General features: G+C 34.4%; 1 protein-coding gene across 1 annotated transcript; it reads right to left on the minus strand.

The window, feature by feature from the left end:
* Nucleotides 1-8704: 8704 nt before the first annotated feature.
* Nucleotides 8705-10898, minus strand: LOC108993036 (protein DETOXIFICATION 48-like). The gene is made up of 2 exons (XM_018967799.2): nt 10616-10898; nt 8705-10432 (listed from the first exon to the last, which is right to left on the minus strand). The coding sequence occupies exons 1-2, from the start codon at nt 10703-10705 to the stop codon at nt 8879-8881; spliced, it is 1644 nt and encodes a 547-aa protein (XP_018823344.1). The 5' UTR covers nt 10706-10898; the 3' UTR covers nt 8705-8878.
* Between the last annotated feature and the right edge of the window lie 3254 nt (nt 10899-14152).

Here is a 14152-nt window from a genome sequence, read left to right on the forward strand (position 1 = left end):
ATGCAAATTAAGTATTAGGATCTGTTACATCGTGCTCAAAAGTGGTGCATGCGCAGTAACAATCACACTAGCTAGGCCGGATTGCATATATGCTTCCATAAAGACACAGCTAATCAGAGAAATTGCATTTAAAACTCTCTACCTGTGCATATATTTTTGGATTGTATACAGATCATGATCATATTTATAAATTCATGATCTTTACAAGTACTGCTGCAGTGCATGTTTCATAAAGGAAAGTGTTGCCATGCATGCATAAGGGGTGCAATATTATTATATATATATATATGCCTTTTGACTTAAAATGGCACATGAACTCATGCAAGCTTGCCACGGATATGCAATTGCATGTTTCCTTCTGTGGGAAATGTGGTTAGGTGGGTGCGTGGCCTTGGAAAACCTTCTCAGCTCCAATATCAGTGCCAAAGATCACTACTTGAAAGAAACAGAAAAGGTGATCGATTTTCTTTCACCCCCATCATCATGTTGAAAGAGATTTTTATGCATTTTGTCTCGGAAACGCAACCATGCTATAAACATAGTAAAGAACCTGACAATGGGGGCATGCATGCTTTCCATATATCAGAAATTGCAAATCCGTGCGTCTTTGTGCTTGTTGTTGTTTAGCGTTTTTGAACATCTGACCATGACATTTGTCTTTGACTAGCTGGCTGATCTGCAGGCATGCATGAACTAGCTAGCTGCCATTTGGGTCATCAAGATGATTATCAAGCAGGTGAAAACTGTGGATGCAATATCCATATATTGCTCTTGGATTTTGACCTTTCCGAAACCCCACCATAGAAAGGAATGAATGCAGTGGAAGCAAGATCTTTTTATAACTATCTTTGCCTTTCCTTTCTGCTGGTGATCCATATCATGTATATGAATGAATGGTGCTCATAACTTCTTGGACTTTCTTTCCCAACTTTAATTCTCTCTCTCTCAGCAGCAGTAGTAGTTCTCAATCAGCTCATTAGTTTCATGGTTGTTCAATTAAGGCTGCGTTTGGGAACGCAACTGTTTTTCAGTCCTTTTCAGACTACTTCATCATGACTACTGTTGACAACTATTATTTCACTATTATTCACATATAATCTTAAATACTCTTAACATCCAAATAGAGCCCACGTATGCAGGGATTGAAAGCTTACAAAAACAGTACCATAAAGTCAATCAACAAAAGCAAATGGAAATGGGGTCAAAGTTCAAACAGTAGTGCTCTGAATATATATAAAAACAACCAGAGATGTCAAAACGCACTTAAGTAATTTGGAGGGCTAGCTGGCTCAAGCAAAGCATCTTTGATTTGCTTCTTTCTCACTTCAAAGCAACGATCTATTTATGCATGATTAAAACTTAGCTAGCTACCTCTCCGACCCCTTAATTAGTTTAATTCTATCCTCCACGTGTGTTGAACATCTGCATGATAAATTGCTTGACAATATTGTTGCATGTTTTTTAAGTACTACTTCATCGTTTTGAAATGAAAGAACATATATATATGCTAATCTCTTAACTAATGCATCGTTTTTTTTCGCAAAGAGATCGAATGTCATACGTACCCCGTAATTTATTAAAGGAACATCAAAACATTTGCGTTATTTGCATGACGCTCTAATTAATGAAAAATGATAGTTGTAGTCATGAATGCGTAAGTACTGTACAATCATTTTGAAAAAATTGAATAAATACGAGATTCATATAAAATAATAATAATTTTTTAATTATAGGCTATACTCTTTTTCAAAACAACTGCATTACACTTGCGTACTTCACAAATACTGCATGGAGCATTACTCTTAATTAATCCAACTAATTAAAGTTCCGTCATTGATTCGTGCTAAGCAACATATAAAGATTAACATAGGCAAGATATCTTGAAGTTTCTATCCAAACTCTAGAGCCTAAAAGTAGAAACGAAATACACACGTAAAATTGATGTTAACAACACTTATAATTGTCCGAGCAGCTTGTGATCAAGTTGTGAGTGAGACTGAAAGCAAATCGAAAAGTGTGGACAGATCTAGTTGCTGAGAAATTCTAGCATTGAAAGCTGAGTACTAATCCACAAAAACTAGCCGAAAGCAAGCACAAGTATATAATATCTTCCATCATAAGAGGCAAGAAATTACCCTTGATTTCTCAAACATCCATATATATATATATATATATATATATTATATATAAATACTAGATGCAAGCCTCAAATAGACAAGTCGTATATAAATATTTTATAAAAAAATGAGTTACATTAATAAAAAAAATAGTTTTTTTTACAATTTTTTTTAATAAAATTCATTTTTTTACAAAAATTTATATGAGATTTATCTCTTTAAAGTCTATATAGATCATTTCTATATTCTCATGTCATCATCATAACATTTAATTTGGTTCCCTCAAGTGCCACTATAATGCCCCTAATCAATAAGGACAACTGATCTAGCTAAGAAAGATCATAGCCTTCGAGAAGGCAAAACAAAATGGTCCAAAGATTGCATCCATGCCTGAGATGGAAGAACATATAGGGCGGGACCCCAAAGAAATTGCCACTACGGCATTGCTGTCGTTTTGTGCTTGAGTATGCTAATTAATGCCCACAAAATTGGCATCTTTGAATTCTAAGAGTCCTTTCGATCAGCACGGCAATTAAGCTGCATGCTTGCCTTTTTTTTTTTTTTTCCCCTCTTTCTTTCTTATTTTTTGTTCTATTCAGCTGTGACTAAGTCCAAAATGATGGCCTCATTTATAGTGTTGCGGCTATAAAAATATCTTATAAATATAAATTTATAAATTAATATAATTTTATATAATATGTTAAATTTATTTTATAATTTAACGTATTATATTATGTCGTGTCAGTTTATAATTTTATTTTTATAAAAAAAATTTATAATTAAAACATTTCTTTTTAAATTATAATAATTTCTTTTTTGTATATGGTGTATTTTTATGCATATTGAGATAAAAAGATTATAAAATAGAAATGTTATAAGATGAAAAAATTATCAAAACTTTCATCAATACAAAGATCCATAACGCTTATTATCTGTTGTTCTCTTCAACATCTTTCTTGTTCTTGTCCAAACTATAATTTTGAATAGAAATATAGGACTTTCCTGTAAATTTATATTTTGTGAGAACAAGTCTTTATAGTTGCAACATTTCTTTATAAAAATACAGAATTTGTATATTAATTTTTTTTTATTTGTTTTTTCTGTAGTTATTCTTTCAACAGTACTGCCTTACTCATCATTCTATGGTTATTATGAATGATATGCAGTACTGCATTCCCTTATTCAAAAAGTTCCATGCATCATGCAGTTCAACAGATCAATGATTGTATATGTATATGTGCATGCATCTGCATGTATCTACTATGTACAGCTTCGAAATGGCTCCAGCTATCTGCACTACTACTACTGCAGTACAATGGAAAAGATTGACAAGAATTCTGGACCTTTTGAGACTTTTGCCACTAATTGGCAGGGTACACTCACTGGTCTGTCTCATATATATAATATAGGAGAAAAGGTGGCCTGGCCATGCTGTGTGCATGTGTTGTAAATTGCAATGCCTCACCATTCCAGGTCATTTATAGTGTGACCTTTTGGCAAATGGTGGAAGGGGAGGAAATCATGGAAAAGGAAGAGGGTGGGGGGCGTTATTTTACCTAGAGAATATGGTTCTCAAAACTCAAAATCATTAGTACTACTCTCTAACGAGAAATTCTATACATCAGTTACTATTTATTTTCATATTTTATTTCTATAATTTTTTATTTTATAAGATATTAAGTGTAAAATAATAACTGATGATAAAAATTTTTTGATATCCAAAACATCGAGCACTCGGGAGAAGATGGCTCACAAATATCTTAGAATCGCAGTGGGGCGGTTTAGATTGTTGTGATTGTTCTTTTTCCTTTTTTTCTAATCCATGGGAATTAATTATTCATGATGTGCCATCGGTGGACTAACATGTTGCGGGAAAGTGGCTTGAGATGCGAGATACGTGTCACCTTCTCAACGGGCACTTAGTGAATAAGCGATTAGAAATACTTGTACATAGACACGTGGCCTGCTTTTATTCGATTCAAAGCTAAAAATGAGGTGCTGAACATTGATGGTTTCGATTGGTATATATATCTCATATATATATAATCCCATGACAGAAGCTTATTATAAGCCACTCTGAAAAGATTCCCCTTTTAACAATTTTTCTTTATATATATATATATATATTTATATACTAAATACATTTTTAAGATATATATGCAACTCTCACTCACTTCCTTTTAAAGAAAAGTAAAATTTATTATTAAAAAATAATTTTTTGAAATGAATCTTAAATCATTTACTAAATTTTTTTAAAAGAATTGTGTCAAGATTTACACATCCTAAAATTATAAATATCATTTATCATATATATATATATATAGTTGGACGAATTTTATTTTTTATTTTTTTATGAAGGGTAATCAAATCAATTACTATTTGTTACGTACCCACAAACCTGTATAATATTCAACTTATACAATGTGTCATGTCCATTAATGTAATATAAAAGAAAAACCCATTTCCGATCCATGCATGCAAAGAAGATCATTGGACTTGAAACCATGCAATTAATTAAATATAATGTATTGGAAAAATATATTATATATAATTAATTACCTCTCTCTATATATAGTGAGGTTAACATAAATTATATGACTTATTCCATAATGATAAAAAAAAATCAAAATACAAAAAAAAAAAAAAAATCTACTTTTAGGAAGATTTTCATCATCATCCTTGATTATTTTTTTTTTAAATATTTTTAAACCAGTATATAGAACACACCAAATAAAGTGCTTACATTGCATAATTTTATTTTAAAGATAAATTTTAAATTTTACAAATTAAATCTTCAATTAAAGTATTGTGGATAATATATTTTACGCATCAACTTTATAATAAAATAATTATTTTTTCTAGGCTGAGTTACTGTAGTTGCATCAATAATACAGCCAGCTAGGAGTCCTCAATTATATTGGTATATTGGAAGTTGAAAGAAAGGTCCAAATCAGCCTTTTGATATACAGAAAGCCCTCAATCTGAGGTACTTCAGTCCGGCCGGGTACCCCTCCTTGCCTGCCCCAACTTGAATTATTTGCATGAGCAACGAACCAGCCCTTCTTGTGTCCATCATGCAATTTTATTTTATTTTAAAAATGTCATGTGGCTAGAGATGTACATGTTGTACTTCTAGCTAATTATTACATAGTTTTAAAATAAATAAATATAGACGAGACAATACTTTTTTTCTATTATTATACGATGTTATATATAAATAATAGTTACAATCGTGAGTGTATAAGCATCTCGTATAATTATTTTGAAAAAAATCAATAAATATAAGATCCACATGAAAATAAATAAATTTTTTAATAGTGAATATCACTTTTTTTTTAAAATAACTGCTCGACACTTGCGCACTCCATAACTGTATATAGAATTACTCTTATATATATATTATACGTTAAAATTACTTACATAGACATAAGTCTTTGTTAAAAATATAATACATATAATTAAATTTTTTTTTATCAACTTAAACTTATAAGTAATGATTTGACATGATATTAGAAGAGCAGAATTTCTGAAAAAACAACCATATTTTTTTAGTGCGCAAGCACATGACACCCATATTTATATGCATGATTATGTACATATATATTAATATATATAGATAGGTCTTTTGTAATTTGGGTCATCTCTAGAACCCCTATCCCGCCTGCCATGCATGTATCTTTGGCACAAATTAGTTATATAATCAACAAAGCTTGGTCTTGCGGGATCACATCACCTTCACATCCCCACTCCGGCCTCCATTCTCACGCCGAGGGAATTAAAGTCTCGTTTGTTTTTACAGCTTCTTTTAATTTATTACATCTCATCTCATTTAATTATTATAATTTTTTCAAATTTTCATATAAAATAAAATAAACAATTCATCTTTTTCAAATCTAAAAAAAAATATATATATTAAAAAAATATTTTATAATAATATTTTATTTAACTTTTAACGTTAATCTCAACACATCTCATCTGTATAAACAAACGAGGCCCGGGATCCTCTCCTGTACACTTTTGTTTTTTTGTTTTCTTTTAAGATTGTATTTTGGATTAAATGTAAATTTATTTCTTAATTAAGAACCCAAAAAAGAAGAAACAACTTATAAAAACCAAATATATATATATATATATAGAATAATTAATACTAAAAATTCTTTTTTTTTGGAAAAACCCTAACCTCTCCAATGAATTAATGATTGAGGGCCATGGTAGCACATCGAGCCACCCATTTCCAAGGTGGCCAGATTTGAGCCACCACATGATCAGACTTGGCTACCCGGAGGGACACCCTGATCCCCAGCCCTCATGTGGTGGTCCACCCGATTGACCACCCTTGTGGGGTGGTCCATTGTCACCGGCCTAGCTCTCACCATAAAAAATACTTCTACATGAATTTGTAAGTTTATATAAACATATTACTAGTAAATTGAGCAAGCAATTTTACAATTTCTAAACAAAAGTTTTGGAAATTTTCAATAGTCATTTAAGTTTTTGCCTATAAATTAATATTAATGGCACCTTTATTTGGTTATATAATACAATAAAGTCATGTATCAAGCATATAGTATAACCACACCATCCTTTTCATGGATGGGAGCTGAAAAAGTCAACAAAATAATCCTTTGTTATTTCAATTACCCAACCACTTATTTTCTCTTACTTTGCGCTTACCAGCAGTCTCTCCACCCACAATTTCACACAAATGCCTCTGTGCACTTTTTCGTGTGCCAAAGTACTGGTTCATCTTTCATTTATCTTAACGTTTACATCATCTTAACTCCTATTGTGATTTTGGGTAGTGCACATTAATTACAGAATATTGGTGATTCAAGGATGCAAATTAATGTATTTTCAGTATTTCTGTGTGTGTATATATATATATATACATACTGCTAAGATGATCCTCTTGAGTAGTACTGCACACGTAGTTTAGAACAGAAGGGCCTCTGTCCGAAAACACAAAAAAGGCGAAAATTTCAATTGAAATCTTAGATTCTCTCTACCACTTTTGTGTTTGTATTTTTTTTAGTTCTTAATAAAGCACATGGCACAATATGGTGGTGTCACATGAAGAAGGTCATTTGAGAAGTAAGTTTCAGATGGCCAAATAATATTATTATATATATACGCATGGAGTTAATTTATTTTCATTCAATCTATCTCATCTCACCGTTACAACTTTTATAAATTCTCACATAAAATATAATAAACAATTCAACTTTCATCTTAACTCATCTCATCTCAACTCACTATCTAAACCTAACCTAAATACAAAGTCTAGGAATCATAATTCATGTTAGCAGTATGATGCACCCACTGTAGAGAGAATTCTTTGCTGAAAATGCAGTACGGTTATATTATGTAATGGAATAATAGTAGAATATATATATAGAAGTTGATACTATGTGTATAAACTGAGGAAACCATATAATTATTGAGGAAAGTTGAGGCGATATAGATATATATATATTTATATAATATGTCTTAATTAAAGCAGAAGATGGTCATACGTGTACCACTCAGTTCAGCAAATGAGATGGACCCCTCCATGTATTTTTGTTATCACCTTTGGTGAACATGCATGCAGCTGTATACGAATATGCATGCTTATTTTTTCAATAATATATTATATATATTTATTTTCTGGTGTTATATTAATGTGGATTAACTTGTGAGGTGGTGGCCTGGTGGGGTGTTGCGGTGGAGATCGAACTGCTAATTAATACAGATCAACAGGGCTATATATGTTGTATGTGTTTTCTGTCATCTGAGATGTAGACACAGGTAATGATAGCATTATTTGTTTCTTCAGCTCAAAGCAGGTGCTCCTCCAAATCCCACTCATCATCATCAATTCCTTTTTCAACATATTTCTATTAAGGTATAAAATAAATAATAAAATTTATCTTTTTTTATTAGCTTAAATTTTTGAGACAAATGATAATTTTATATAGTATTAGAGCAGAGGTTTTGAATTCAAATCCTGACTCTACGATCTATTCTATTTAATTAAATATCTCACGTATTAGGCCACCCATTAAGGAGGAGTCTGGCCCACACGTGATGTGGAGTGTTAAGAATAAAATAAATAATAAAATCTATCTCTTCCTATCAGCTTAAGCTTTTGAGACAAATAGTTGGTACTTGTAGCATCAATAATGATATATCCTTCTTTACTGCTTAATTTCTTTGCAGAAATAACCCCACGTGTACATGTGAAAGTTCAAGAGCCAACTCCATGAGAATCTAATTGTTTTGGCTCTTTTCTTTAACACAATTACTAAAACTTGTATTATCTGGTACGACTATTTAATCCATAATGGCAACAAGCTAGCTAGTTTTAAGATATATTTGTGGTTTTAGCTGAAAGTTTGCAGAGGATTATGCTGTTTTTCCCTATTTGGCAGTCAAGATGCTTGCCTAATTTGGAAAGAAACAACAGGAAAGGCAGGCAGAGATTCTTTTTCCCACGCCTCAAAAACAACCGACAGCTTAGCCTGGCTTCCTCTCTCTCTCTCTCGATATTCACAATGCCAGAGTAATGAGTATGGAGAACTTATACAAGTATTTTGAGTCTATTCTGCATTAATATTAATTTATTAAGATCCACAACAACTTTGGAAAAGAAAATCAAATTAAAGAAAGAGTTCCAATCTTTCTTAAGTACAGGAGGCATTGGAACCCTAATAATTAGTGTTTTTCATGTCAGCTCCTCAATGGGGGGATGTGGGGGTAAAAATGGGGAGACAAAAATCACGTCAATGCAGTACTGTATGTGTAGTAGTAGTAGTAGTAGATGATATGATGAGAGGGTCTGTTTCAAGTGAGGTTGACTTCCCAAGCTCATCACTGTTAACCCATAATATCTCTTCAAGATTAGCAGCTTCGATCTTTGATTTCTTAGGACAGTTTGATTCCGGTACTGTTGCTGATGATATTGGCAAAGAAGAAGCTGCTGAAGACATGGCACAAGTTTGTGTGAGTTCTTTTGCTCTTTCTACCTGAACCATCCAATCTGTTTTGCGGAGGACATGCAGCATGAGCAGGGCGCAGGAGACCTGCGCTGCAAGCAAACCAAACCAGAGACCCGGAAACCCCATTTTGGCTACAAATCCCAAAAAGATTGCCACAGGCATTCCCACTGCATAAAATGACCCCAGATTGATGTTTGCTCCAATGGTTGGCCTTGCGCTGCCTCTCAAAACTCCACAGCCAGTGGTTTGTGGGCAATTTCCAAGCTCGCATAGCCCCGCGAGTGGCAATGCAATTGAAGTGAGCTCTAGGATTTCAGCATCGCTTGTGAAGAACCGACCCCATTGATGCCTCATTAAGGTTGTGAAAAACATGGCTGCAATGCCTAAACCGACTGCACAAACTAGAGAGACAATCATGGAAATTCGGGCTTTTGCTGGGCGGTTTGCGCCTAGTTCGTTCCCAACTCTTGTGGAAACTCCAAGACTGAGAGATGAAGGAAAGACGTAGACAAGAGAAGTCGTTTGGATTAGGATTCCCATGGATGCAATGGTTGCTTTCGGATTGGCTAGAAGTCCACACAGCATTATCATGAACTCGTACCACCACCATTCAAGGCACACGGAGATGCAAGTTGGAATCGCCAGCGCGAGCAGAGAGGTCCAGCCCCGGAGGCAATCCATGCTTGGAGACACCCACGAATCTCTGTACACGCCGGAGAAATAAACGAACGAAGAAATCAAGAGGAAGAGATTGAGATTAGTCCAGACCATTGCTATGGCAACCCCAGCAATACCCATCTTGAAATGGAAGACGAGAAGGAAATTTATTGGAACGTGAAGGAGAACAGAGATGGCTGAACAGTAAGTTAAAGGTAATGTGATGCTTTGGGTTCTCAGATAGATTCGAAGAGGGTGAAGAAGCGAAAGGAAGAAGAGGTCTGGAATGGAGAAGAGAATGAAAGTATGGGCAACGGATGATATTTCTTCGTCTTGGCCACACCACAAGAGGATTCTTTTCATGTTTAGCCACATGAAAGAGATGGGAACGGAGGTCGAGAGAAGGAGAAGGATTGTCCTTTGCACAGTTAATCCAAGAAGCTTCCATTGTTTGGCACCATAAGCTTGTCCACAGATGGGTTCCATTCCCATGGCCAAACCGGAGATCACAGAGTAGCCGGTGATGTTGGCGAAGCCGATAGAGAGAGATCCTCCGGCGAGCTCAAGCTCTCCAAGATACCCCAGAAAAAGCATGGAGATCATCGCTCTTGAATATAGAAGTAGACCGGTGATGGTTGTTGGGCCTGAGATCTTCCCTATGGCTTTGATTTCTGCCAAGGCCTGAATGCAAACAAAAGTGCTTGACAAAATGAGTGTGTTTTGACATACATGTATCTTTTTCATTACTGTTCCTAAGTGTCTACTTATATATACATGCATGTTTGTTTATATATATATATATATATATATGCTCGTGAAAATTGTAGGCCTTGTGCATGGATATATCCTTTTTTTCGTTTTTACCTCAGAATAAGTTGGCCACCTATGAAGTTCTTCATCATCAAGCTGAAGATCATCCGCAGATTTGTTGAGATTTATGGTATGGGTTTTCATGGGAGAAGATGGATTTGGGTTACAAATAGCAAGCCTTCTGGGAAAAGAAACTTAGAAGTGATCAGATGTTAATGAGGTTGGAAAAATAACAAGGCTTTTGTGTTGCTTTGCTTGTGCTAGCGTGCAGTTATTTTGGTCTGTTGGAGAGAGGCTTGGACGCTTTGAAGATGGGAACGGGTGAATGGAAGATAGGGTTTATATACATGTAGGGATTAAGCCCTACTGTTGATTTAGCAAAGAGAATGCTGATAAAGCAAGCTTCTGCATAAAGGGTAAACAGAAGACTCTCTCTCTCTCTCTCTCTCTCTCTACTATTCAATCATATTGAAAGCAATTTAGGTAAAAGACAAAGTAATAACACTCAAGTGTAATGGGAGCTCTGATCTTATTCTTAATTCTAGAATTATGAAAATAATACTTTAATTTGTAGTGATATTAGTTTCTAATATCTATTGCTAAATCAGGTGTTTTACTTAAAAATTTATTTAAATGATAGTTAGTGGTGGCCAGTCCTTTATAGCATTTCATTGAGGTTGGTTTTGTACTCTGTTTTTTTTTTTCTTCTTCTTAATGAAACCTTTTAGGTCAAGTGGATAATCTTTTCAAACCCTATCTTTGGGTTCTGATGTCTGTAAAAAAATAAAGAAGTTTATCATGGGACTTCAAGTGGAAGGGATCGAAGAGCACTTTGCTTTCTTCCCCTACTTGTGAAGTGACAAGGGCAGGGCATCTCAATATAAGCATATATTTCCTTTGAAAACAATGGCTGGCTGCTAATATTTTGAAATTGCATGTCTGCATCTTCTAAGCTAAGCATGCATGAGCATGATCATCCTTTTCTTGCTCAAACCCATGTGAGCGATCGAGAATGACTCATTTCAACACTCCCCAAAAACATAGCTCAAATTACGTACTTTGCTCTGTTTTAGGTGACAAACTTTAGTGCAAGTTTCTGTTTCCTGGCCCCATCTGTTTAAGCTTCTTTTGTTTTACTTGTCTTGGACAAATGAGTGAAAAGCACCGAGGAGAAGGGTACTCGAGCATGTTATTAATGGGGGTGGCCAATACAATATTTGTTACCTGGAGATAGCAGGGATTTTTGAGATGAGAAGTGCTACAAGACAAAAAGAGATTATATAAAGTAAATCTACAAATAATTGATGTGGTTTTATGGAATCCGTTAGATCTACTTTATAATAAAAATAATTTTACAATTTGATCTACCACATCAAGTCACGTTAGTTTGTGAGTTTACTTTTATGTAATTTCTTTCTGTGGCTAAAGTATTTTCCTCTTGAGATCCATGAATAGAGATCTTATTTTCCTTTTGAGATCCATGAATAGAGATCTGCTAAGATCCTAACCACATAATAAAATCATTCAAATTTGAAAAAAGCCAAAAACTTTTCAGTTTCTGCTTGCTCTTTTGATGTTCCTTAAAACACTTTTGATTCGCCCAGGTAAAGGGGAAAAGCTGGTTTTTTATTTAAACTCGAGCCAGCCGATTTAACCATGCCTTGGTTTGTGCTTAACATATATATGGGCTTAAGCTGTCTGGTTTTTGAAGATGACTTTGAGCTTAAGCCGAGGAAAGGAAGTAAAAACAGGTGGGGTTTGGGGAGGGTTGGAACCTAAAGTGCAGAATCTAGTTTTTAGATCTTTTCCTGCAACTTTTCATACATTTGTGTTATTTTTTTTTTATTTAAGTTTATCTCATGAATTGGACCACTAATGAGGTAATGGGAGATGACAGGAGATGGATGTAAGTAGAAGAAGAGGCAGATGGGAGAAAGGGAACACAACACACTCAGAGACAGACAAATTACGTGCGCCAATTACAACAGAGCTGAGACTCTGTGTCTGTCTCTCTTTGGGAGAGAGCTTTGGCTGTGTCTGTCTGCGTGACAACAAAAAAGCCTGCCCCTCCCCTGCCTTACCCTCATCATGATTCATCAACCCCCAAACAACAAGTGCAGTCGATTCCCCCCCTCCTTTTCTTTCTCTCACTCTTGAGCAACTTCGAAGAGTCAGTACCTTCTTTTGTTTCATAGTATAAAGAATTTACTTTCCCCCCTGAAATCCATAACCCCTCCACAATGTCAGACTCCATGTGTCTCTAGATCATTTAAGTTTCTGGAAATGAAAGCTATGTGTCAAGCAAGATAGCCCCAATATCCAAAGGACAATCAATTAATTAAAAAAGAAAAAAAAAAATTTCCCTTATTGAGTTCCTAGAAATTTCCCTTGTTTAGATAGTAAGAGAGATAAGATGATTTTATATGAGTTGAATAAAATATTATTTTTTTAATATTATTATATTTTGTGTAAAAATTTAAAAAAATTGTAATGATTAGATAAGATAAGATGAAACTATCTCTGAATCCAAATAGAGCCATTTTTAACACCGCAATAAAGGATCGAGTGTTTTCGGGAACTAGCCCGATTCCCATTATTCAAGAGGAAAATCCCTAGCACATTGAAAGGTGACTAAAACACCAATTGATTTGGTGGGGGGAGAGAAAATGAAAGACTTCAGTTTGGAGAAGGGGGGGGGGAGGTGGGGCTGACCAAATTGGTAGATCCCACCAGAGAGTGTTGTTGTAGCAACCCAGAAATTGACAAAGTTCTGTTCACGTGGGGATGCCATTCACTTGTACCAACGTCAATCAGGCAAAAAGATACACAATATTATTATTACACCAAGTTGTTAGTGGAGCTCAGATATCATTTTGGCATCGGAACTGTCTAAAAAACACAATACCAATGCAAGTTTGGGGAAAAGGATTTTTGCAACAGTGACAGGAGATGTTAGAATTTCCTGTAATATAAAAGATTATACTTCCCCTTGAAACTCGAACAAATTCCACGGATGCCATCCCTCTCACCAGGACTCCTCTCCCTTTTCCCGATAAAGGACGATGCTTAATCTTAAAGCCCTAAGATGCTCTCTCAGTCTCTCTCCCACACACATTAAGATGCTAAGCCACATTACTAGAAGCCGCATATTGTTCTAAGTTTATGCTTCATCTTCACACAGCAAGCATAACACAATAGTGAGTCCTCTGTACACATACATATCTTTGCATGCATAAGGGTTTCAACTTTCGAGCATCAAAGCATGCATATTATACTGTTCAAGAATATCGTCGACAGAAATGTTAAATCTACACATTTATCTATCTTTAAAAAAAAAAAAAACGTGATTTAACGTAATACATTATATTTACCTTACAATAAAAATTGATTTATAAACTGACGTATTATATAAAGTCATATTAGTTTATAAATATGTTTTAGTAAAATTTTGTGTAGACCAACCAAACATTTTTCATTAAAAAGATATTAGAAACTAGAATTGTGATGTAATTTATTACGCTTTCAATTAAAGAATATCATTTGTCATGTTTATGACAAAATATGACATTAACACCCGATACTCGATCGGTA

This window comes from Juglans regia, chromosome 15 (assembly GCF_001411555.2).
Source record: "Juglans regia cultivar Chandler chromosome 15, Walnut 2.0, whole genome shotgun sequence".
NCBI classification, from domain to species: domain Eukaryota; kingdom Viridiplantae; phylum Streptophyta; class Magnoliopsida; order Fagales; family Juglandaceae; genus Juglans; species Juglans regia.